This window comes from Jaculus jaculus, chromosome 13, assembly GCF_020740685.1.
Source record: "Jaculus jaculus isolate mJacJac1 chromosome 13, mJacJac1.mat.Y.cur, whole genome shotgun sequence".
Taxonomy (NCBI): domain Eukaryota; kingdom Metazoa; phylum Chordata; class Mammalia; order Rodentia; family Dipodidae; genus Jaculus; species Jaculus jaculus.
The window spans coordinates 63456111-63483594 of record NC_059114.1 but is presented as its reverse complement, the minus strand read 5'-3'; the positions used below and the strand labels follow the sequence as shown (position 1 = coordinate 63483594).

General features: G+C 36.2%; 1 protein-coding gene across 1 annotated transcript in view; it reads right to left on the bottom strand.

The window, feature by feature from the left end:
- Positions 1–2261: 2261 nt before the first annotated feature.
- Positions 2262–27484, bottom strand: part of Chd1 (chromodomain helicase DNA binding protein 1) — a 93733-nt gene continuing 68510 nt past the window's right edge. Inside the window, exons 23-36 of the mRNA XM_045132359.1 lie at positions 27265–27441; positions 24540–24700; positions 22851–22892; positions 21290–21420; positions 20529–20673; positions 20203–20353; positions 15504–15626; positions 14847–14975; positions 11964–12104; positions 11222–11400; positions 8248–8344; positions 6276–6327; positions 5078–5288; positions 2262–3800 (exon numbers count right to left, since the gene is read on the bottom strand). Coding sequence (XP_044988294.1) covers positions 3455–3800; positions 5078–5288; positions 6276–6327; positions 8248–8344; positions 11222–11400; positions 11964–12104; positions 14847–14975; positions 15504–15626; positions 20203–20353; positions 20529–20673; positions 21290–21420; positions 22851–22892; positions 24540–24700; positions 27265–27441 — 2085 coding nt within the window. The 3' untranslated portion in view covers positions 2262–3454. The remainder of the gene's footprint in view (positions 3801–5077; positions 5289–6275; positions 6328–8247; positions 8345–11221; positions 11401–11963; positions 12105–14846; positions 14976–15503; positions 15627–20202; positions 20354–20528; positions 20674–21289; positions 21421–22850; positions 22893–24539; positions 24701–27264; positions 27442–27484) is intronic.

Genomic DNA, 27484 nt, shown 5'->3' with positions numbered 1-27484 from the left:
AACAAGTAAATTGATAAATATTACTAATCATTAATAAAATGGATACAAAACCATGTGATTCCGTCACACAAATAATAGTTAAATATAGCAATACTGCTGTCAAAACTGAAAATTTAATGTAGCTTTCACACATAGTAGAATGGTAAAGCCAATCTGAAAAAGTTGGGCTGTTTCTTAAACAAACAAAAAAAATCAGTATGTACTTGTCTTTTTTTTTAGGCAGCTTCAGTTAATAACTGAGGCCCAAGAGATTCTACCCCATGCCACCTTGCCCTGGCACAAGTACAGAAATGAAACTCTAGGGCTGGAAAAATGGCTTAGCGGTTAAGCACTTGCCTGTGAAGCCTAAGGACTCTGGTTCGAGGCTCGATTCCCCAGGACCCACGTTAGCCAGATGCACAAGGGGATGCACATGTCTAGAGCTTGTTTGCAGTGGCTGGAGGCCCTGGCATGTCCATTCTCTCTCTGTCTGCCTCTTTCTCTATGTCACTTTCAAATAAATAAGTAAAAATAAACAAAAAAACCCTCTAAATTATTATGATTTTACATATATCAACTCTGAAATTTAAAATAATTTATTTTCTATGTAATTGGACTATTTAAAATTCTAGGAACCTCAATCTACCAAAATTTATTCATATCCAGATGAAGTTGGTAGTCTTTAAAAACAATCTCAACCATAAGTTTTTCCCAACCCCTATCGTCTCTTTAAAGCCATTAGATTTTACTACTTGATATTTATGATCCAAAGACAATTTTCTAGTCAATGTTAATATGATGCAGGTAAAATTCATTCCATTTTCTTAAGAATTTCCATACAGCCTGAGCTACATAGAAGAACTTATCAAAAATAAAACCATTTATAGTATATATTTCTGACAAATCTCATGAAAAGTAACAAAATGTAAATTAGCTGGCATTATAATCTACTCAGCTCCTTTCTCATATAACTTCAAAAACAGATCATAAGAAATGAACATATGCATAACTGACTACAATATACAAAACTGTAATAGTTCTCACCTGAAGTTACTCTGGAAGGAAATTTTTCAAATTCAGTTTCCATAGATTTCCAGTCAAGACTAACCCTTAACATGACCTACATGAAGAAGTTTGTTTGTAAGCAGACAAGCCATTGCTTTAATAAGAATCATTTATTGTTCATTATTAAAATGGAGTGTTATCTGGTACAATGCTATGGATAATCTCTCATCCTTAAAAATTAAACAAGTGGATAAAAAGAGAATGAGCATATAAAGACAAAAATAAGCATATTTTACAATGTTTCCTATAACCTCTATGTATTGATAATCTGCATTGTCTTAGTAACTTTATGGCTTTTTCCTTTACTATTTAATGCCTTTGACATATAATTAACATTTTCTGTCAATAAATGCTAGGTTTAGATTTTTATTCAATTTAGTGTGTTACTGGAATATTTATTATTCATTTAAATGTTAAACTATTAAAATACAAAACCCATCCTTTAGTCTTGAGAAATGTAATGTTGTTGTATAAAATCTATGTATTGGATATTATGGAAACTTCCAGCTACAAAGTGAATAAAAGGCCAACTCTGATCTTTTTACTGTGTTAATATTGTCATCACCATTTGTAGGATCATTTGTACTAAATGTGGAAGGTGAAAAAAATTTAAAGTTGAGTTATTACCTCACACATTATCTCGTAAGCTAAGAATAGCTTTCAGTGTAAACAATGTTTGCTTTAAAAAACAAAAAGTTCATTTTGGATATATAGTATAAATTTTAGACCTATGTAGATAAAAGGACAATATTAAATAACAGATTCATGGACAAAATCTAGCCTGCTCCACAGCTAATACATGAGTGTATATGTGTGTGTGTATATATATATATATATATATCCGGGAATAAGCATAAGAAAATAACCATTTACTATCATGTCAAAGTACATACTCAAATTTGTTATATTACATCATACATGCAAACTTGAAGCCATATAATTGAAAAAAATCCCACTGACTATAACAAAATAAAAAATATGTGAATAAATATAAGGCATTCTAATATAACACCTGCAGGAAGATTTCTATGATCCACGTTTTACTCCATAGATTCACATAGTCCTCAGAACAGATATAGAGTGCTACACATTACCAATATGCAACTGCTTACCACATTTTTTTTTCTGGTGGTTAATATTACTTAAAAGGAAAAAAAAAAAAAGATTAAGTGCTTGAGGGAATAAGAATGCAGCAGAAAACTACAGGACTCCACATATCCTTTTTCTTATATTTAATTTGTCATATATAAGGTTTTTATATACAATCAGTGTGCATTTTAACAGTTCATAATAAAAGTCAATCAAGTTTATCTAAATTGTTAACCTGGCTGCATAGCACATTTGACATTATTGCCCACATAAAAAAGGGAAAACAAATGGATTTACAATAACTTTTGGCCATTTTGGGTTCTGAAGTGTTCGTACACCTATCCTTTTAAACCAAATGCATCTGAAAAACATCTTTCCAGAGCATACAGTTTAGATTTTACACATTTTCTCACCAGTATTTTTTCTCTTTTACTACAAACAATATTGACTAAAAAAGGCAGAAGGGAGGCAGCGTCTCATAAAAATATTCAATATAAAAAGTGGACTAATGGAAATAAGTGGCCCCTTTCCCCATTTTTACATTCTAAACAATGATTCCATCAAAACAAATCATTAAAAAGTGTTATTACACTGATATTTTAATAAGAAGGCCTGAGTTGGTAGGGAAAGGAACAGTCAAAAAAAGCCTGAGAAGGGGAAGGAAGTAAGGAAAGCTCATTTAATACATTTACAATAATTTACAGCCATCTTTTTCTTTCTTTCTTTCTTTCTTTTTTTAAAAAAGCATAATAATAGATCACAAAAAGGAAATTCCCGGCTATATTACAGATATAAGTACAGAATTTAAATATTCAAGCTTGTGATGAAAAGCGGCAAGGTGGTCGCAGTGTACAATGTAAACAAGTAGCTTTGGAAAGTGAACAAAGTCCTTGAGTGTTTTTTCTTGATTAAGAAAAGAACTCTCTTTCATTCCTTCCTGAAACATGATCACAGGTCAGATTAAAGTTCATATACAAACATAACTTAAATGGAGGTCAGCCTAAAATCACCGACGTAAAAAACAGTTTTATTCAACCTATATGGTAGGGCAGTGTTGAGGTCCCTGTTATAGTAAACATTTTCCATTTCTTTAAAAAAAAAGAAAAAAAAAGTACTACAATATTTGTAGCACAGTGCAGCATAATCCTTAAATATAAAAATATTTTCTCTTCTGTTGGGATAATAGACCTTGCATCCTGGAAAGAAGTAACAATACTGCTACTGAGAAGACTGTATCTTTCAAGTCATGTAAGGCAATTACTGTGGTGGTTTATGATCTATGGCTAAAATCAAAGTCCAGAAGACCAAGCATCACTTTCTGTTATGTTTTCCTACTACTCCATGTGTGCTCAGGTGTACTTTTATGTTCATTTGAATGTTCAAATGGAGACCTGGAGCCATAAGGAGATCTCTGATCCAATGGTGACCTGGGGCCACTACTGGAAACTCTGTGGTCCATCTGCCAATCTGAGTGATACCTGTAATCCCTGGAAGATTTATGATGTGTATACTCAGAACTTGACCGGTGATCTGAATGTAACCGATGATCTGAATGAGATCGATGATCAGAATGAGATCTATCCTTTAGACTTCCTTCCAAATTTGACCTGTGATCTCTACTCCTGTGATCATCCAATTTTCTGTGTTTCTCTCTGTCACCATAGTACCTAATGAAAGACAAATTTGGCCTTTTAGTCAAATTAAATAATGCAATTTAAAATGCTTACAAATAAAATCCTACTTAAAAAAAAAAAAAAAAAAGAAATACCTGAAAACACATTTCAAGTCGTATAAAAACATCATAAAGTAGCTTGAATCATTAGATGATTCATAAAACGGAAGACAACTGCACAGAGCACCTCTAAATATTATAGAACATGCTCCTTTTCATTCTATGAATCATCCGTATGAATGCATCACAACAGTATGCAAGCTGGGACTGCAGTGACAAGTTAGCCAGAACACTGTGGCAGCAGAGCCTTTTGTGACCCTCTAATGGGGTAGATGACAAAGGAGACGTGTGACTAGTTACACAAGTCTTAACACACAAATCACTGACAACTTAACTTCCCCATCTAAATGTGGCCATTACTAAAAAGCAAATGTGGCAGTTGAATGAGAAGAAATTTCAAGTAATAGTTAACTTTTCAAATAAAATACCCTGAAAATAATTAGGTAATGTATACTTCTGTTGTTGCTACTGACTAAATGACTTGTATTACCAAGTATTAAGAACTTTTTTTTTAACACAATGCAGTTATATACGCAACTATAAATGTAGCTTTTCCTTTGTATTATATGCTCCTACTAAGCCACTCTAGAACTACTGTGCTCTCGGTGTGACAAAGATTCTCAAAGAAAAAGTTATTGCTGTGAGTACAACTAAAATTACGAAGAATGTCTTCGGATTTTTTGGGGGGAGCAGTGGGGTAGGGAGGGCAGTGATTTAAACCTAGGGCTTCATATAGGCTGGGCAAGATTCTACCACCAAGTTACCCCCAAGTCCTATTTTTGTTCTGATTTTTGCTTTTATTGTTCTCAGTTTGAGTCTACTTATAACAATGATTCATAAAATTATTAAACACTTCCTTTACAAAATAAAAAAATAGTACATTTTGGTATTACTTTCTCCCTCCTGAATTTCTCAATATGAAATGTACAACTCTCAACAGTATTTGTACCATTATACCATAAAAAGCTTGCATTTAAGCCCTTGCTGTCCAAAGCCAACTATAATGAATCCCACAACTTATGTCTGTTAATCAAACTTCATCTTAAGCTGCATATTTTTATTTCAATTATATACTAAAAACCATTTTAGAGAAATGAATTTTTCTTAATTTTAAGTAGACAGGACTTGTACTGCTTTCCTTGTCCAAAAACACTACATATAAAGGTAAAAGAGGTATATAAACAAATTGTCAAAAGTAACTGTGGCATTTACCTATTATCTTGCTTGTAGTGATCCCATTCACGGTGGTCTTTGCCATTACTAAATGAAGAGTATGGTCTTTTCCTGGAATCACTCTTTTTATAAGAATCTCCCTGATGTCGGTCTTTATGATGATCATGGTACTGAGATAAGTGTCTATCAGAAGAATAACTGTCCCTGCTGCTATCATCATGATTTGTATTCTCTTTTAATCTTTCCATATCTAATGGATAAATAAGTTAAAACTTTTATTAATGGGTTAAGAATGTGGTAAAAGTACTCACAGTTAAATACCATCACACCCCTCCAAAAAAAATCACAGACAGTTAAAGCATTTAGAAATATCTTACAAACCCAGCTACCTGGTTGTGAAATGTGAAATTCCACAAATGAACTCATACTCTGTGACAATATGGAAATAAAATGGTAAAATGAGCTATTCCAAATAATGTATGAATAAGCATTTAACAATTGTAATACAATATCAAGAAACTCGCAAAATGGTTATTTATGAAAGGAGTAAGTTACAACTTTAACTAAAATATTCAAAAATGAGCTGGGCATGGTGGCACAAATCTTTAATCCCAGCACAGAAGGAAGCGGTGGGAGCATCACCTGAAACAACACTGAGACTACACAGTGAATTCCAGATTAGCCTGGGTTAGAGTGAGAACCTATCTTGAAAAACCAAAATTTAATAATGTAGCCTTGTATTAGAATTGCAGCATAGTCTTAGTATAAAGGTAATTTAAACAACTTTTATAATTTGTTTTAAAATTAAAAAAAAAAGGGGGGGGGCTGAGGAAATGGATCAGCGAATAAAGGCACTTGTTTACAAAACCTGCTTCTCAATTCCCCAGCTGGAATTTGGAAAAAGCCAAACTGGACAGGCACTCATTTAAAGTGATAAGAGTCTCTCTCAGCCAGGCGTGGTGGCACACGCCTTTAATCCCAGCACTCGGGAGGCAGAGGTAGGAGGATCACCATGAGTTCCAGGTAACCCTGAGACTACAGAGTTAATTCCAGGTCAGCCTGGAATAGAGTGAGACCCTACCTCGAAAAACCAAAAAAAAAAAAAAAAAAGAGAGAGAGAGAGAGTCTCTCTCTCATGTGTGTGCTCATGCATGTGCACACAAAGGAAAGAACAGAGAACACCAAAAGAACAAAGTTTTTAATTTATTTTCCAAAACAACTCATAAGGCTTACTTACCTGGATTTCTAGTCATGTGAGCATTCATATTGCTGTTCTGGTCACTGTTTTGCTAAAAAAAAAAAAAAAAAAAGTATACATATACATACATACTAAATATATATGAAAATTTTGAGTGGCTTATAATACTTACAGAACAAGGGTGTATGTGTGTGGGGTGGGGGGGTGGTACTTAAAAGAAAATCATGATATTGAATGAGGCTCTCTCTTATGTACAGTATTACAACACAGAGATGTAACATTCACAGATCTCTTTCCTTTTTAAGTATAGCTGTTTTCCCATTTTTTTTTAATTTTATTTATTTACTTGTAAACAGAGAGGGGAGAGGGGAGAGACAAAGTGCATGGGTGTACCAGGGTCTCCAGCCGCTGCAAACAAACTCTAGATGCATGCACCATTTTATGCATTTGGCTTTATGTGGGTACTGGGAAAGTGAACTCAGGTCATAAGGCTTTGCACACAAGCACCTTAACCACTAGCCATCTCTTCAGCCCCCTAGTTGTTTTTATAATTGACCTTAAAATAACTTCAAGTTGCAAAAGTAGAATATAAACATTCCCATATGCTCACCATGCATCTTCTAATGTTAAAGCTGTACATGATACAGTACAACAATCAAAGTCAATGGATTAAGATGCTACACAACAAAGTGTACCTCTAAGTCTGATCAGATCTCACTTGTCTCATGTCCCTTTTCTGGTCCAGCATTCCATGCAGAACCCCACACTGCATTAATCTGTCCTATCTTCTATTTCATTGACATTTTTTATGACAAACGTTATTTTATAGAACATCTTTCAAATGGGGTTTGTCTGACATTTTTTTTTTCATTATTAAGATTGAAGTTATACGTTTCTGGTGGGAATTCCACAAATGGAATGTGCTTTTGTACTGCATCAGAGATTGTCACATTGTTATTGTTATTACTGTATTCATGTAAGATGTCAGGTAAGTTTCTCTCCTGTAAGGATATTGTTATCTGTGATAGTTAAGGTGTTGTCAACTTGATCTGTTTAGTAATCCACAGGCTGCTTCTAGGAAGGATCAACTAAAGGAGGAGGTCTTTCTCCCAGGGTGAGCCCTTCCCCCAGAGTGGGCGGCCCCACTCAGAGAGGGACTTGATATAAGGAAGCTCTGGGTAGAAGAGTTCCCCTTTTCCTTCCTTCCTTCCTTCCTTCCACTTGGCTGCTGGAGCTGCTCGCTACCTTCTAGCGTGGATTGAAGACCAGTGCGGACTAAAGACCAACATCAACCGAAGACCCAGGTGGATCGAAACCCAGCGGCTCCTCAGGAAGCCTCCAGGCTTTCCGGCACCATCTGCAGTGCCAGGTCGGGACTGCTGAGGCATCTGGCCACGTGGACTGAGCAACTACCAGGTTCGGTGATTCTCAGGACTGCAACTGCTATTGGACTACTGTAAGCTAATCCAATAAATTCCCTTTATAAAATAATTCATTCTAGTAATTCTGTTCCTCTAGAGAACCCTGACTAATACATTATCCTTTCATAATTAATAAATATTTCGCAAGGACCTGGAGATGTAGCTCAGTAGTTAAAGGTATTTTCTTACAAAGCCTGACGGCCCAGCTCTGACTTCCAAGTACCCATGTAAAGTCAAATGCACAAAGTGGCACATGCATCTAGAGTTCATTAGCAATGGCAAGAGGACCTGGCACACCCATTTCTCCACCTCCTACCCATTTCTCCCTGTCATCTGCTTGCTAATAAGTAAATAAAATATTTAAGGGGAAAAAAAGCTCACAAATGATCTTTTAGACTGTGTCAATATCCTGTTTTCTGGTCCATTAATTTTAGCTTTATTCTGTGGATCTTGCCTAAAACAGTGTTGTAATGTTTCATTGGTATTTCATCCATTTCTTTTACTTTTGTTAATTGAATTATCCACAAATAAAGAATGCATCTTATGGTCATAATGACATAAATGAACAAATAAAATGATGCACTAATTACCTGAGATTCTTGCCGTTTTTTAATAGCATGCTTATACAGTTTATGCAATTTTCTTGCATCAAACTCAGTAAACTTGGACACAAAAATCCATAGGTTTCTAGAGGGGGAAAAAGAAGGCACATTACCCTGATGGAAAACCATTAGCTTCTTTATAGTACTTATGCATACCAGGCAGAAGCATACTACATAGTCTTCTATGGAACAAAACCTAAACTAAATTATCTTCCTATTTACTTTTCAAAAGTTCAGGTACAAGAAAGATTTCAAAGGCCAAATCTCTTCACTTGACCTTTATGGAATGAAAACTTAGTAATCAATCCTAACTTGAAATGCACCTGAGATATGTAAACTAAATAGGTATACAGATCTTCATAATGCAATCCAGGCAATGTGTGTGACATGGGGTATGTTAACCGTCTGAGGAGATATCAGATGGCAAATTAAGCTTGTAAAGAGAAGTCTTAAATAATGCATCAAAACAATTTTCATTTTGTTAATAGTGATGTCATCATGTAAAAGAGTAATGTGAAAAGACACTATAAATTGGGCACATCACTGTGTCTCCATAGGGAGTGGGTGTGTGTGTGCATGCGCGTGCACATATATTTGTGGAGGACAAAGGTCAATATTAGGAATCTTTCCTTACTGCTCTCCAATTTATTTTGAGGCAGATTCTCTCACCAACGCTAGGTAGTGTCTTTTACTAATCAGACTAGATTAACAAGCCAGCTCGCCCGCCCGCCCGCCTGCCCGCCCCAGGGATATTACTATTTCTGCCTCTCTATCACTAGGATTACAGGCATACGCTACATTTGCCTTTTTTATGTTGAGTGCCAAGGATCCAAACTCAGATCTTCATGCTTGCAGGACAAGCAATTTACCCACTGAGACACCTCCCTAGCCCCTATGTTCCTAGTTTTTGTCAAATGTAAGCAGTAACACAAGAATACATTTGGGAAACAGTGATAGGAAATTAAGCCTTAGCTCATGAATGTAAAAGATGGAAGAATCTGGTTAACTTTCCATTGAAGCCTAACGGACTTGATTCAACTTTACTGTCTGACTATCCCATGGTTCAAGAATTTGAGAAACATCATGAGTCGAAAACACAAGATAATTCTATTTTTTTAAAATATTAAACTCTAGCACAATAGTGATTCTCCCACTGGTGGCTTCTCTTTGCAGAGTTTCAGTTACCCATAGTCTGAAACTATTTATTGGAAAATAAAGAAATAAATACACAGCGTCTAAGTTCTGAAGACCATAGTATACCTTTGTGAATAGCATGATGAAAATCTCACACCACCAAAGTGATCTCAAGGCCCACATTGGCATCCTACTAACATGTGAATCAACCCTTTGTCCAGCACATCCATGCCATACACAGTAATTTTAGCTACTGCAAAGCTATCTTAATTATCAGTGCAACTGTAGAGGTAACACTATGCTTATGTTTAATTATTCTAATTGTAATGATCCCCCATCCCACACACAATGATGTGCAGTGCTATAAAGACACTGCATGTGAAAGATGAAGTTTTCCATTAACAGGGAAAAGGAAAAAAAAGTCCTATGACAATGATTGTACATATCTGTAAAGCCATAAAGGTATGAGTTGTACTGTTAGCACCTACAAATGTAGTCACAGCATATGGTAAGTGTCTTGTTAACACTGAGAAAGGAGTCAGGTGTGGTGGCATACCCAGTCAAGGAAGATAAAGTAGAAGGACTAGAAGTGTGAAGCCAAATTGGGCTTCAATATAGTGAAACCAGTGACAAAAGGAGATGATCCTGTCAAGTGAGAGAGGGAGACTGGAGGGAGGGAAGAGGTAAAAGGCATTCATTGTTTACTGTACTTAACTAATACATTGTTGTTGAGGGATGTGTAAATGTACATACTTACCAATACATATGAACATGTATGTGTATATGTATATGAATATATATTATAGGAAAACAATATGGGATTATGAGTTCAGTACAACTCATGGTTTCAAGCATCTTTTGGGAGGGTGCCTTGAAGTCTATTCCCCAACCGGTGAAAGGGGACTACTATGTATTTATTTCATCTGTAACTCAAAAATGAAGGCAGAATTTCTGGTATGCTTATTAGTCCTCAGAATATAATTAAATGCATGCAGTAACTGAAAACCAGAATGGGGGGATGAGGGGAGACCCATGAATAGGGTCTAACAGCTTATAAGGGGTTTGAATAAAGATATTATGATATTATCACTTTGAGGCAGTAACAATGGAGATACTGGTAAATGTTTAAAGTTACAGAAAGGGTGATGAGAATAGTGTATTTTAAAACTTAAATCACTATCCACTCCAGAAGTATCATTAGTTATGTTTTGGTACAGCTGCACCACATTCAGCAAAGAAGCCAGGAGATTAACCACTGGTGTCATGGAACAGGAAGTACCCAAGTTCCTCTTTTCCTAACTTGACTGGTAGGCTGACTTAATACTAACTCAAATCTAGCTAGCCATGGTTTAAGTTACCTGATCTGTAAAATAATACAGTTGCTCAGGTTTACAATTTTATGATCATTCATGTTACTACCTACTCCTAAAGAGGAAAAGAGGGGTTTGCTGTTTATACTGTTTGTTTGTAACTTGTTAATTTGTATGAATTTATACACATATGCAGAAGATATAGTACTAAATTTATATAACAGTAAATTTTCTGGGCTTACCAGTTTCTAAGGCTACTGCTAAGAATAATTCCATTAATTGTAAACTATAAAATGCAATCTGAATTTTACTGACATGACTCACTAGTTCTTAATGACAGAGATGCTACCTATGCTTATGAAACATAATTACTCATGAATGAAAGCTTTCAAATAAGACTATTAAGTCATTCTCAGTTTACTCCTTTCAACAATGTTTTGTTCAGGAATAGAAAAACAAATTAAAATGTTATATACATAAATATGAACTTACGAACTCCTCAAAAGTACATCACTTACTTTCTCCACTGTTTAATTTGCTCAGGGTTTGTGTACTCTTTCAGGCATTCTGTGATATGGTCTCCAATTTTTATTAAGCACTGTCTGGTGTGCTCCAGTTGTTCTCTTTCAGAAAGGCCTTTCTCAGGCCGATCAAGTTGTTTCAAAGCTGCTTTGACAGGCCTCATTCTTTCTTTACACTTGAAAACAGAAAAAAAATCAGAGCAAAAGTACATGTATTAAAATGTAAAAAGGTGAAAAATATGAATTCAGCCAAGCATGATGGTATATGCTATAATGTCAGCACTCAAGAGGCTGAAGTAGGAGGTTTGCGGTGGGTTTGAGACAAGCCTCAGCTAGAGTAATTTCCAGGTCAACCTGGTCAAGAATGAGACCCTACTTCAAGCTCCCCCTCCCCCAAACGAAAAATCTAAATTTAAAGATCTGTTGGTGACATTTACATGAGTCCACACAGCATTGTATGGTTGTAAATTACAAAATCTCACCTTACAAAAATGCAGAGGCTTTCAGTTATCACTTTAAATCAGCCTTTATGGAAGTAGAAGCTTTTAAAATAATTTTAAAATAATTTTACTTAGCTTCTCCAAAAAGGGTTACTTTTTAATATTATAGTGTACAATTCTAAGTAGTCTTCAATTGGTAAATTTTAATCATATATGAACTGTATCAATTCAAGTAAATTTCTATGAAGATCAAGTTGCAGTTCCAATAAAGTATGTGACTAATGCTCATTACTGCTTACAATGCTGAATGTCTTCTGGTCCAGCTCCTCTGACTCTTCTGATATGGGAACAGGCTCACCACTGGCAGTGATGTGAACAGGAGCATCTGACACTGAAGACTTTTTGGATCTTTCCTTATTTTCAGACTTGGATTCACTCAACTGGAAAAAGAAAGAACAAAACAGATGCCCAACAGCAAAAACAAGCTCACTGGCTCTTTCAGAACCACTAATTTTTACTTTCATCAAATAGTTTTATATTTTTCCCCCTAACTTCTTTGCACAAATCAAATGTAAATCTCTTTTGTAATGTTACCCTGCATTAAAAAAAGTATTCTACTTTTCTCCTCTATTCTATTCCCACAAAACTTCTGAAAGACTCTCAATATTGAGACTAGTTTGACCTGATAAGAAATGTGGTCTCACCAAAGGTTAGTGGTAAGACCCTACTGCTGAAGACACCTTATGTGGTTGACACGTAAAATGGAATGGCATGGCTGGAAGCTGGAAGAGAGTCAGTCCCCAGACAGTCAGCATGTCTAGTGCCAGAAGGTGCTACATGGGTGACTGGGGGAAAATGACCAATATCTGTCCAAGCAACTCATGGTCTAACCTACTTAGCAGCAAATAACCTGTCATGATGCCCACACAAGTGCAATAGTGGCACACAGCCATGGTGGGGAACCAATTGCTCTTGACTTGGCTAACTGATCCACACAGTGGTACGGGACTCATAGCTGGAGGTGGGAAACAATTCAAAACCATATCCAAACATAAGTCCACCCTCCATTATCAAGCTACTATCAATCGTGGGCTACAAGAGGGCCTACACCTATTAAATTCTCTATTAAAAAAAAAAGTAAGGGTTATCTCATTAGTCCTGGTGCTAACTTACTCTCCATTGGAGAATCTGCTTCTCTCAGAAAGATGCAGATCCTAAGGAGAGAGCCACCCCATCATTCCTCAAAAGAGCCCTGGCTGAAACTAAGAAAAATTGGCGAAACAAGGAAGGGTGCTGTTTTCTTGGTGAACCTGGTACCAGCACAAGGGGGGGGGGGGGATCAACACAGAGAAAAATCAACTCCTACCAAATCAGAGTCTGACTCAGAGGCCCCCAACACCTCATCACTGAAGCAGACCAAAAATTAATCCAACATTGCTCAAGGGAAATTTTTGCAGAAGTGGGGCAGAAGTCAGAGCCACATGTTGGGTCATGACACGCAGACATTCATCTTACCCATAACTGTGGGCTAACTCCAGAATGCATGACCCATATACCTCAACAAGGAGGGGCCAAGGGGAGGGAGTAGGTCACAGATGAGCCTAATAATGGTACCAAATTGACTGTATTTGCTGAATACAAAACTAATTAATTACAAAAAAATGTGGTCTCCTCAAATGTAAAGATTCTATTTGTTGAATTAACTTCCTAGTTGTACACATTATGATCTGCACATAATTTTTCCTTTGTGTATGTCTTTTTCTTTCTGCATAGCATCTTTTGTTTTCTTTTTTCTTTAAAATCTTTCTCTTTTAAAAAATATTTTTATTTGTTTATTTTATTTTTATTTATTTGTTTAGAGAAAGAGGAACAGAGAATAGGTGCAACAGGGTTTCCAGCCAATGCAAACGAACTCCAGACATGTGAGCCACCTTGTGCATCTGGCTAATGTGGGTCCTGGGGAATCAAACCTGGACCCTTTGGCTTTGCAGGCAATTGCCTTAACCACTAAGCCATCCCTTCAGCCTTCCTTTATGTCTTTCTAAAGATGCTTTTTTATAGCTGGGTGTGGTGGCGCACACCTTTAATCCCAGAACTCAGGAGGCAGAAGTAGGAGGATGGCTGTGAGTTTGAGGCCACCCTGAAACTACAGTTAATTCCAGGTCAGCCTGGACCAGAGTGAGACCCTACCTGGGGAGGGGGGGGGGGGGAGGGCATCTTTTCAGCTTTTATTTATTTACTAGCAAGCAGAGAAAGAGAGCAAAGAGAATGGGTGCACCAGAGCCTCTAGCCGCTGTAAATGAATTCCAGATGAATGTACTATTTTGTGCATCTGGCTTTACATGGGCACTGGAGAACTGAACTCTGGTCTTTATGCTTTGCAGACTAGTGTCTTAACCACTAAGTCATCTCTCCAGCCCTCCTCTGTATCTTTTTTAATCTTCATTTTCTTTTGTCTCCTTTTTAACTTTCTCTTTTATTCTCCTTTTCTTTTGCTTCTGTCTTTTGTTCTAGTTCCTTCTTTTAAAATATGTATTTGAGAGAAAGAGGCAAAGAGAGAAAGAGAATAGGTGTGTCAGGTCCTCTAGCCATTGCAAATGGAATTCCAGATGTATCCATCACCTTGTGCATCTGGTGTTTTTATGTGTATTTTGGGGAATCAAACCTGGGTCCTTAGTCTTCACATGTAAGCACCGTAACTGCTAAGCTATCTCGCTCGTTCTAGTTCCTTCTTTATACAAACATCTGACTCAGGTTTATCTTCACTGCCTCTTTCTACTTTTTTATTTGGATGTTTCACAGAAGCGATTTCATCCTGGAAAGTTTAAATATGGCGTGAGTTTTTTGGGCATGCCAATGTATTGCATGTATATATGGGTTCCAAAACAAATTACGTAGAATATCCTTCACAATGATGCATTTAAACATTTACCTTTCTATAAGCTCAAATCCTTAAGATTAAAGGAGACAGCTCAATTGGCAATGTTATAGAATAGAAAAATGGGCTTCTGTTCTATGCTTAATATGTCTATTAGGTGATTCAAGTCAGTTAAGAACCACCCCCCAAAAAAGGAAAAATTCAGTTTTCTAAGGTTCAAATCCTAAATGTAAATGTAGTATGCATGAAATAGATCACATTCACAGCCCATACAAAAGTTTGACATTCTAAAATACATCCTTACTTTATCATCATCTTCATCAGACTTCTCTGAAGGCACAGGGGAAGAGTCACTCCTTATTTCCTCTTTTACTTTCACGGACTTCAGTGCTTTACTCTTCTTAGTTCTTGCTTTTCTTCTCTTTGAACCTCCCTAAAAGTAATTATTTGTGTGTAACCCACTCCACACATTTCCAATATAGTCAGAACACATATTCCCACCCATACTTGAAAAGTCGATAAGCTGTGCCAAGCTTAGTCAAAAAAGGTTGTAAGTACATTAATGTCAAGAAAAAATACTAATCAATTGCAATTATTCCTTCAAAAAGAAAAATGAGAAGTAAAAAACCGGATTTTTTTTTCTCTGAGATTATCACAGCTAAGTTAAATGGTATCAGAGATACCAATAGAATTGTATTAACAGATATTGACACTGATGGGTGCCTTAACTTTCCAATCCCCCTCTTGGTGGTGCCTTTCTCTACCTGTTTTCAAGCCCTTCTTAAAACTCAGCTGATCTCAAACTGTTCCTCAAACTTTGTAATAATGTTTCCAAGAAATACAAGCTTGGCACCTCAAAAAATACTCAACTAAAAAATACTCTTCAGAGATAACTACAGTTACACAGCAGAGACAATTAGTGAGCAGCAAACTGCTCTTAACCATTCATATTTTAACTTACCGCACCAGAAAGTCTCTGAGCTTCTCTTTTTGCAAGGTCTTTGCTAAGTAATTTGATGAGGTAGTCTGCACGTGTCTGCAACTGCTTGGCTTGTGGTTTTTTATCAGGATCATCTGGAAGAATCTGAAATAGAAATTCTTTTTAGCTGTTCTTAATAATCACTTGGAAAACTTACTGGTGAAAAATGTTAACAAATATACAAAGAACTCACAAGCTAAAAATCTTAGTATCTGTAGAAATAAATGTATGTCTCAAAGAAAAATTCATGTAAGGAAAAGCTTTATACTACATGAGGGCAGTGGGTTAGGCAGTAAGAGTATCACCTAACTTAAAAATACATTGTTTAGGGGCTGGAGAAATGGCTTAACGGTTAAGCACTTGCCTGTGAAGAAGCCTAAGGACCCCGGTTCGAGGCTTGATTCCCCAGACCCACGTTAGCCAGATGCACAAGGGGGCGCACGCATCTGGAGTTCGTTTGCAGTGGCTGGAGGCCCTGGCACGCCCATTCTGTCTCTCTATCTCTTTCTCTCTGTGTCTGTCGCTCTCAAATAAACAAGCAAAAAAACTTAAAAAAAAAAAAAAAAGGCTGTGTCACCACACTGGACTTTAAAAAAAAATACATTGTTTACATCTATACCACAGATTTTAAAAAAAAATTATTCTCTTAGGCAAATATATTTCCCTTCCTTTTTTTTTTTTTTTTTTTTTTTTTTTTTGAGGTAGGGTCTCACTGTAGCCCAGGCTGACCTGGAATTCACTAAGGAGTCTCAGGGTGGCCTTGACCTCACGGCGAACCACCTACTTCTGCCTCCTGAGTGCTGGGATTAATGGTGTGCGCCACCACACACGGCTTACTTCCCTTCCTTTTTGAAATTAATTTAAGGGTAGGTTTTGCTATGTATCTTTGGCTGGCCTGAAACTCACTAACAGGCTGGCTACAAACTGATAGCAATCCTCTTGCATCTCCCTGTTGAATGCTGGCATTTTCTGTATGTACTATCTCTATCTCTCAAAAACAAATAGACATAGTTTAAAAAAAAAAAAAACGTTTTCAAGGAAATATCAAATGTTATTTTGTATAAGTACCACATGCTATCTAACTGTGCTACCAGAGTCACTGTGAAAAAACTATTTCAAGTAGCCCAGTAAACTATCTTCATCTGTTTGGTGTTCTATACCAAAGCTGCATAAACTAAGTAACTTATACATCAAGATCTCTTTATAGTGGCAGAAGGCCATGGTATACTCATTCACATTCTCCCCTCAACCACACGTGCGTGCATACGTGCGTGCGTGTGAAGGTATGATGGGCTGGGGAGATGGTTCAGTGGTTAAGATGCTTGCCTAAAAGCCAAAGGACCCAGGTTCAATTATCCAGGACCCACATAAGCCAGAGGCACAAGGTAGCACATGCATCTAGAGTTCATCAGCAGCTGAAGGCCCTAGTGTGCCCTTTCTGTTTCTAACTGTGCGGCTCTCCCTCCCTCTAATAAGTAAAATACAGTTACAAAAAAAAAAAAAAAAAAAAAAAAAGGTATGAGGTAGCCAGGCAGGCTGGTGCATGCCCTTTAATCCCAAAACTTGGGAGGCAAAAGTAGGAGGAACCCCATGAGTTCCAGGACAGTCTGACATGACATAGTGAATTCCAGGTAGGCCTGGGCTATAGTGAGACCCTATCTCAAAAAGAAAAAAAAAGTATTAGGTTACAAATCTCACATATGCAAAAATATATTTAATATGTACTTATTTAATCATACAAAATCCCTAGATTCACTTCCTCTCTCAATAATCAAATTATTTAACTAGAATGTCTAAAAATTCTTTTTTTAAAAAAAATATTTTTTGTCCATTTTTTATTTATTTGAGAGCAACAGACACAGACAGAAAGAAAGATAGAGGGAGAGAGAGAGAATGGGCGTGCCAGGGCTTCCAGCCACTGCAAACAAACTCCATACCCGTGCACCTCCTTGTGCATCTGGCTAACGTGGGACCTGGGGAACCGAGCCTCGAATCGAGGTCCTTAGGCTTCACAGGCAAGCGCTTAACCGCTAAGCCATCTCTCCAGCCCTAAAAATTCTTAAGATACTGAGTATTACAGATCTATAATACAATCCAAAATATACACTGTGAAGAAATTTTTATAATGAAAATCTATACTACTTGGAATACGTGATGAATATTTCATCTCTCCTCTATGAAGAAAAAAAGAAAAGAAAAATATTTTTAAAAACTGAAGAAATGCCTCCACTATTTCCCATCTTATGTAAAATAATTTCTGGTTTAAGCTAGCACAACAAAGTCAAACCACCCCAAATCCTAATGATGTTTGATTTTGTTGAAACAGGATTTCTAAAAGTAGGGTGATATACAACATTAACCCTTGCACTCAAGAGGCTGAGAAAGGAACGTTAGAAATTTCAGGATTTAAAATTTATTATGATTTGATTTAAAAAATAAAATACTATGGCAGGCATGGTGGCACATGCCTTTAATCCAAGCACTTGGGAGGCACTAGTTGGATCATCATGAGTTCCAGGTCACCCTGAGACTACACAGTGAATTCCAAGACAGCCTGGGCTAGAGCAAAATCCTACCTCAAAAAACAAAAATAAAGGCTGGAGAGATGGCTCAGTGGTTAAGCGCTTGCCTGTGGAGCCTAAGGACCCCAGTTTGAGGCTTGATTTTTCAGGACCCATGTTAGCCAGATGCACAAGGGGCGCATGCGTCTAGAGTTCATTTGCAGTTGCTGGAGGCCCTGGTGCGCCCATTCTTTCTCTGTTGCTCTCAAATAAATAAATAAACAAAAATATTTATAAAAAATAAATAATAATAAATACTTTTCCAGATAGATGCAGATCCTAAGAAGAGAGCTGCCCCAACATACCTCAGAAGGGGCCCAACTGAAACTAAGGACAACTGGCGAAATAAGCAAGGGTGATGTTTTCCTGTGAACTGGATACCAGCACAAAGGGGAAGGAGATCAATGCAGAGAAAAATCAACTCCTACCAAATCAGAGAGCCAGAGCCTCAGATGCCCCAACACCTCAGCACTGAAGCAGACCAAAAATGAACCCAACATGGCTCAGGGAAATCTTGCGGAAGAGGGGGCGGAAAGAATGTCAGAGTTACATGTTGGGTCATGATTTTCAGAGACATTTATCATACTAATAACTGGGGGCTAACTCCACAATGCACGACGCATTTTCAATAACAAGGAGGGTCTAATGGGAGGGGGTAGATCACAGATGAGCCTAAATAATGGTACCAAACTGCCTGTATTTACTGAAAAGAAAACTAATAAATTAAATTTAAAAAAAAAATAAAATAAATGAGTGAAATATAATACTATCAAATTTTAAGGATTGTTTCTTGTTCTTAAATGATAAAAATTTTATATTTTTTGATATGTTGTTTGTGTTGTATGTGTTGTATGTGTGTGCACATAGCATAGGCCGTAGGCAAGTATCCTGCATGCTATTCCTCTTCTGCTTGATCTCTTGCAGACAGTCTGTCTCTATTTTGGTTAAGCTGGCTGGCAAGCCTCATAAATCTTATCTCTACTGTCGCTGTCCCCACTGGGTTACACCCAAGTATGGCCATGCCTGGCTTTTTATGTGGATTTTAGGATGCAAATTCAGGTATTTATACATGCACAGCAAGCATTCGTACCCTCTCATCCATTTCCCCAGCACCCCCCAATTTAATTTTTTACAAAATAACATAAATATTAAAAATACATCTAGGGCTATGGAAGTAACTCAGTGGTTATAGACACTTGCTTGCAAAACCTGTTGACCCAGGTTCAATTTCCCCTGTACCCACATAAAACCAAATGCTCCAAGCAGCACATGTGTATGGAGTTTGTTTGCAGTGGCCAGAGGCCTCAGCATACTTGTTATTTTATTCCTTTTTCTTTCTCTGTCATGTGTTCATAAATATATAAAAGAAAAATCTGACTTAACAAATACAATAATTTCAGAAATAAAGTAAAATCTGAGATCACCTATTTAAATTTAATCCTTTCATGAAAAGAAGTCAAAATTACAAAGCTAGATCAATTGCTTTCCTTATTCTCACAAACAAAAGTCAGAATGCATTAGGGTATAGAGAGGCCTCAGTTGATAAGTGTTCAACATTTAAGCATGAGTACCTGAGTTCAATCCTCCCACAAATCCCAGGTACAAAGCTTGAAGCCTTGGTGGGTCTATCACCACAACATGCTAAAGGTAAAATGGGAGGGAGAGACAGAATTTTCCAAAGCACATGATTAACACAGAAAAGATCTATCTATACCAGCACAGAGAAATCCAGAGAAAAACCTTGCCTCCAATGAGGTAGAAAGGTGAGATCTGAAAGTTGTTCTCTAACCTTCACAATCAAATACTGTGAGCATATTGTGTACTGCCTTTCTCCTTCTGTCACATACAAAATAAAAAAACTGAATTTAATCCAGACTGGAGAGATGTCTTAGTGGTTAAAGTGCTTGCCTGCAAAGCCAAAATACCCAGGTTCAATTTCCCAGGACCCACATAAGCCAGATGCACAAGGTGGAACATATATCTGGAGTTCATTTACAGTGGCTTGAGGCACTGACATGCCCATTCTCTCTCTCTCAAATAAATGAAAAAAAAAAAAAAAAAAAAAAAAAAAACTTTAAAGAAATTAAATTTAACATTAATGTCAAGAAGTTTACAAGTACCTTGTGTGTCAAACTGAGGTCGGGATCCATTTTAATCATTTCCCAGCTTCCATATCCATACTCATAGATACCAATTAACAAATTGGAATCATCTTCTTTGCCCCAGTCTATATCAAAATGAGCTGCCTTCGTGTGACATGGGATTGTATACCTAGTGTAAAAGTAAGCAAATAATTCAAATTTCTGTTTTATTAGTTTAATTTTGTAATATTTAAGTAATTGAAATTTTTGATTCAAGCATAGTAAAAAAAAAAAGTCTTTGAAATTTAGCCTATGTTCCTAATAAAATTATCAAATAACAAAAACTAGTAAAGTAGGTAACTCACTGCTTTCTCTCTTCTGGGTCAGAAGGAATGGACTTGTGCAAAGGCATTAACTCCTCCTCATGGGAGATAACGAGCTTGGCATTGACTTGTACGCCAGATATACGAAACGTCGGCCCTTTGACTTTTCCAAGCCTACCACTACCACCTTAATATTTTACACAAGAGAATGAAAGAAGGAAAAAAGCATGTTAGACAATTCTACAAAACACAACATGTGCTGTTACTAATGTTTACAAATAAATTACTCATTTTCCTGTGAAGTTTAAATTTCATTGTATATACACTAGGTATTAAGTTTATTAGATGACAATCACTACCTAAAGTATCAGGTAATTAATAAGGCCAGCCTCTAATGAATTCTAGTATGATTTTCTTGAGTGGATCCAACCACTAAGACTTACAAATGTACTTTTCTTTAGGTGGATGAATCATAAAATAAGGCTAAATGAGATAACTATGCAACCTTCAAATCAACACCCCCTGCTCTTCCTTGGGTAGTGTGTGCTAAAGAGACAATAACTTCCTCACATTATGTCTCAAGCAGAATGCATCAGGTATAGATCCAGATACTTCAAACTGTAGTTTTTTGCTCAACTCTCCACTTCCTATTACTCAGAATGGTCCATACTGCTTTGTCTGGTAAGATCTATGTTTAAGTCTGATGACCTGGTAATCTGTGATATAATACCCAACCCAAGAAAAGTATATTTTGAAACTTTCATTTACTTCTCTTTTAAATCATTCAAATTTCAGTACCTTACCTGTTCGTTCGGTTCCTGAAGAACTGTCCTTTAATGCTTTAATGCAACCATTATGTACCAATTCCCCCAGTCGTCTTAGGTCTGTTTCTGACTTATCAACTAATTCAGCATCTCGAGCAATTGCATCTAACCTGTAATAAAATCATACAATTTTCAGTCTTCTTCTCTCTTAGCCTTTTAACCTCTTCGTTCTTTCCCCATGTGAGGGGCATCCTCTCAGTTTCCCTTCCCCCTCCCCAGCAGGCCTAGGAAAGGGGAAGATTTTCTTTTGACTTGGACTTTCCTGCTGGCCTCTTGATCCTAACTCTCCAGAAAACAAATTTCATAACTTATCCTTAAATATAAAATAAAACAACATAATTTTCAGGCAAATGTATTAATTATGCTACTTTAAAAAAACCCTAAGCTTTATATTTTATGTCAAGATCCAGGTATCATTCTACTGCATACCCTGTGAATTATATATAGTTGACATAACTGGCACAAGAGACTGAGAACTAAGACAACTGCCTAGGAAACAATCTAGTCAAGCATTCGTGAGTAGTAATGAGATACAGATTATAGAGCCAATAGGGGGTTTCAGGAGATTACATACCAGTTATATAAAATCTCTTCACCAGTGAACAAAATTTCAGAATAAGAGATACTTAAGTTTTATGACAACTTTAAGTCCTGTAATTTTTATTGTCATGAATATAACAGATACAAAGATGAACATGACTATTTTTCCATCATCTAAAAGAATCTTGTATGTATTTCAATACATTTAAAGCAAGTCAGCTCAAATAAAATAGAATGTAGCTCTATTTTGAGTTTTTATAAGAAATAAACTAAACTGAATTTTGGTTGCTCAATATTCAGAGTAGATTAGGTACAATAAATTTCAGAGAGTATCCAAATAATCAACAATTATGGGATTACCCCACAATGTTAAAAAACTATAAAAAAGGGCTGGAGAGATGGCTTAGTGGTTAAGGCATTTGCCTCCAAAGCCTAACGACCCAACTTTGTTTCCCCAGATCCACATAAAGCCACATACACAAAATGGCACATGCATCAGGAGTTCGTTTGCAGTGGTTGGAGGCCCTGGTGTGTACATTTCTCTGTCTTTCCTCTCTCTACCTCTCTCTGTTTGAAAATAAATGAAAATATTATAAAAGCTGTATTGATGATTTAAGTTCTATTAGCTTGTAAAGTAAGAGTAAGTCATAAGGTAAAATTAAGAGTATGTCCCTAGTTAAGGAAAACTGGTCAGGGATTATTTTAGGCTAGCAATTGAGTCCCTATATAGATAACTCTGTTCTTCCATAATGGCAAAGGAGAAAATTGTGAAAGTGTATTACAGTTAGAAAAGTGCACTTTAAGATGTTTTACAGATAATTTAAAGGTAAGACAATTTTAGAGAGTATAAATAGTAGAAAGTTCTCAAAATATCAATCTGTAATTTGCCTCCTATAAACTTTTCAAAAGTTTATTCAGGTCAAATTCAACAAAGTAGCTAAAATGAATAGAAATGAGGTGATTACATATGAAAGTATGTGAGAATGACACATATATTTACCTTTCCAGAGGGCCACCAAATTTCTTATAGCTCTTGATAAACCTAACAGAAAATAAATGTTTGGTTCAAACATATTTCATTAAAAAATATGTACATGTAATTAAGTGTGCTAGGGATGCTATCTCAGTGACAGAGAGCTAAGTATACACATAGGCCATGGGTTCAATCACCAGGAATGTAAAAAAACACAAAAGTAACACCCACACACAAACACATCCTCCCCCACATCCATACAATGCATTTGGAAGTAAGAAAATGCTTGTTGGAACCACACATGGTGCCGCACAGCTGCAATCCCAATACTTGAAAGGTTGACACAGGATGATCAGAAACTGGAGGTCAGCCTGGGCTACGTAAGACTTAGTCTCATATACACAAGACTTGTTGGTGCAAAACTTAACTCAAGGCACCATACTACAAAAATTGGAACAAACTATGTCATAGGCAAAAATCTTAAGACATCAAGTTATACCAAATATGACACAATCTCACACACCAAGTACAGCTAAGGTATCAATATAAATAAAACAATAGAAGCTAAATTTTATTTTAGAAATTACTTTATTATATACACAAGACCAAAAAAGTTCAATACTACCACAGGAAGTGGGAAGTATTTCCAGAATGATTATCAACCATATTATACCTCCTCACATTGCCAGTGCTGATGAAATTTACCACAAGGGCTTAATTCATGACTATTACACCAACAATGGAAAATAAAAATTTTACTTCAGAACAAAGTAACTTAAGTGGTTGATGGATGAGGGAAAATATCCAGGAAAAGTAGATGATTGAAATGCTTCTTCAACTAAAGACGGAAAGTCCAGCAAATCAGATGGTTATAAAGGTACCCTTAACAAAAACTAACAGCATACTTAGTTTCCTGGTAGAAACAATGAAGAAAAACTGTTGGGTCTATGATTTAAAGAAAAAGAGTTTAAATGGCTTAAAAGATGTAACAAAGTCTCAAAACAAAAATGAACAATCTTTTTTCAAGTTTTACATGCAGACGTTACATAAACAAAATAAGGTGCCATCTCATTCCCCTCAAGGGTGTGCACATATAGAGGTACTCTGAACAGAAGTTACAATTTATCATGTACAGCCAAGCTTACCTCTACTCTCACTTGGCCATATCAGAAACAACACACATTTTGTGTGATGTGTGGTTCTGAGTGAGAATACCATCTAGGGCCTTGCACATGCTAAGCATGAGATTTACTGCTCACTTACATCTCAGTCCCAGAAATGCTTTTAACATGACTACTTTCAAAAGGCAATCAACCTCAGTGTTAAAACTAAAGAACACAATCATTACCACAAGAAGATCAGTAATGTTAGGACTCATAAATGTAGTGCATTTCAAAAAAAAAAAATCAAATATGTTAAAGTATATTATTATTATTCAAAAGGATCACTCTGAACCACATTAGTAAAAAGAATTTTAGTATTTAAATACTCTAACAATAAGTAAGTAACATGCAAACATTCGATGCTCCACGTCTTGGTTTTCTTGTCCTTCTGTGCTCACCAGGGTTAAATCAATGCCTAAAAGCAAAATCACTATTACTCAGAGCCAAACCTACTTGAATGTTGTAATTCTGGAAAACTGCTGGATTTTAAATACCTTAGTTTCATCTTCTAATAAAACCAAATTAAAACAAAAATAGTCTTATGTCACCTTACCGCCTAATTTCTGCATCACTAAATCCTTTAATATTCTCCCGAGGGATAGTGCGTGGTCTTCCACGTTTCTTTGGCCTTTTCCTTTCGGAGACTGAGTCACTATCGGATCCAGAATATCTCCTGCTTCTACTGCGCCTCCCTTCATTTCCATTGAAGCTAATCTGGAATTGAAAGACAAAAATTTAACCACGATTAGAGTAAAAATTAATTTTTTTTATCTTAAAGGCAAATAAAAACTACAGAAAAAAACTATAAACCTTAAAAATATGAATCTGCATGTAAAAAATAGAAAATAATATAACACATTAATTACGAAGGGTTATATCAATAGCCTTAATACTGAAGGCACTCTTACATAGAAAGTAACCAGTCTTTTTTATAAAAAATACTGAAAATGTTATTTAATTCGTTTATTTTGAGGCAGGGTCTCAATCTAGCCCAGGCTGACATAGAAGTCACTCTGTATCTCCATGCTGGCCTCACACTCACAGCTGTCCTCCAACTCGTGCCTCCTGAGTGCTGAAATTAAAGGTGTGCACCACCACACCCAGTCATGAAAAAGGTTATTCATTGGCAAATAGTCAGATGACATAATATAAAATTATATGATGTCAGTGATATGTAAAAAGACGTTAAGTAATGAAATGCAGCTTCTTTGTAAACCTAACACCTGACAAACAATAAACGAGCAAGACTTGTCAGCTCTGACAATACCACAGAGAAAGGGGTGTTCATCCATCTCTGGTGCTGATTTCAAATAGCACAGAGGTTAATCTAGACATGTCTCTTGAAATAAAAAAACAATGTGATGGTACGTTGTCTAGTGAGACCATGTATAGGACAGAGGAAGAGTATAGCCAAATAATTCCCACAATGAACGCTACAGGTAGTAGAAGTAAGCTGCCTATGATCTGCTGAAAGCCAAGGGTAAAAAGACATGTGAACACAGGACACCTATGAGCCACAGATACCAAGAAACACCTTCACCCACACTGAGGTGTTTAAAGACTGGCAAGAGGATGACTCCAGGGGACAGGCCTAGGAAAAGGGAGAAGTCAACTTTTTCAAAATGGGCAAGAAACCTAGTAAAGCCTTATAAGACCCTTTTCTCTTACAGACCCAAGAGAATAAAAGAAGTAATGTAAAAAGTTTAGTCCCTAACCCCCACCCTGAGAGTGACAGTGGAGAAAGGAATAGAATGAGGCAAGTCTCAAAAACAAAAGGCAAATTTCATACTTATTCAGAATCTAGTGAGGAGAAACCAAAATTTTCAGTAATCAAGACAAATGACTGTTACGCATTATTCTAAAAAAGAAGGCAAATGCATTGTATGAGGTCTTCCTTTCGTTGGAGGAGGCAATCTAGCTGGGGAGAGTACTGATAACATTTTTTAAAAATTTGATAATTTCACCACTGAGTGTGGTGGCACCATGCCTTTAATACCAATGTTACGGAGAGGTTGAGGAAGGAGGGTCACTGTGAGTTTCAGGTCAGCCTAGGCTAAATGAAACTCTGCTTCAAAAAAAGAAAGAAGGAAATTGATAATTTTGTCATTTTGGCAACAAACAAATATTTTAAGCAAATTACACAAAAGATGCTCTTTTGGACATTATAGAACTAAAAGAGAACCCATTAACAAACAAAATTGGAAGACCATCAGCAACAAATGGGAAATGATGATATGATGTTAAAGAAAAATAAAAACAATATATACTAAAATCTGGAGGATTTGAAAAAGTAACTTAATAGAAAATCTGGACCATTAAATTGTAATAATGGACAAGAACAATCTAACTATCTTAGCTTATACTTTTAGAAACTTAAGAGAGCAAATTAAATCAAAGACAAGCTATGATAAGAAACAAAAACATGTGAAATTAAAAATAGAAAAATATTAACAAAACAAAATCTGGTTTGTGGAAAAATAAAGCTGATCTCAATCTAGAATGATCAAGAAAAAAATGTCAATATTGGTAATAAAAGGAGATCATCACCAAATAGCTCAGTGACACTTAAACATGAAGAAGATATTATAAATATAATTATGCCTATATATTCAACTACTTAGAGAAAATGAACAAATTCCTCAATGGAAAGAAACTAACAGGGACTGGACAGATGGCTTAGTGGTTAAGTAGCTTGCCTGCAAAGTCTAAAGACCCAGGTTTGATTCCCCAGATCCCACATAAGCCAAATGCACATGGTGGTACATGCATCTGGAGTTTGTTTGCAGTGGCTAGAGACCCTGGCATGCCCCTTCTATCTCTCTCTCTACTTCTCTCTTCCTCTCTCTAATATATAAATAAAAATAATTTAAAGGCTTTTTTTTTTAAAAAGAAAGAAACTATAAAACTCACTCAGAAGAAATAGATATCCTGAATAGTTCTGTATCTATAAAAGAAATTGAAGTTAGTTCAAAATCTTCCAATAAGAACTACAGGCCTAGATTAGTTTTCCTGACAAAGTATTCTAATACTTAATGACTATTCCCAGCTTTTCATAAATGCTTCCCAATAATACAAAAGGAGAACACTTTCCAACTGATTTTATAAGACAAATATTAAGAGACATAAAAAGAAAAAAAGCAAACTGTGGGTCAATATTACAAGGAAAGAAAAGGGAAAGAAAAAGGACAGGACAGGAAAGATCAGTCCAGGATACATACTTCTTCACTCCTCATAGCATAGGTATATATATATATATATATATTTTAATTAAAAGTTACCTGTTTTGCACAGTTTCTCATTCTTGGGAGCATATAAATTTCTTCAAGCTCCTTTTGCCTTTCTTCCTCTTCTAATCGTCTTCTTTGATCTTCTGGAATGATTTCTTCCCAGTTCTTTGAATTTCTTTCAGGTTCCAATTCAATGTCATCTTCATCCATGTTTGAAAAGTTGGCAACCTGCCAAATTCCAGAATTTTAACAATGTTCTCCTTAATGTATG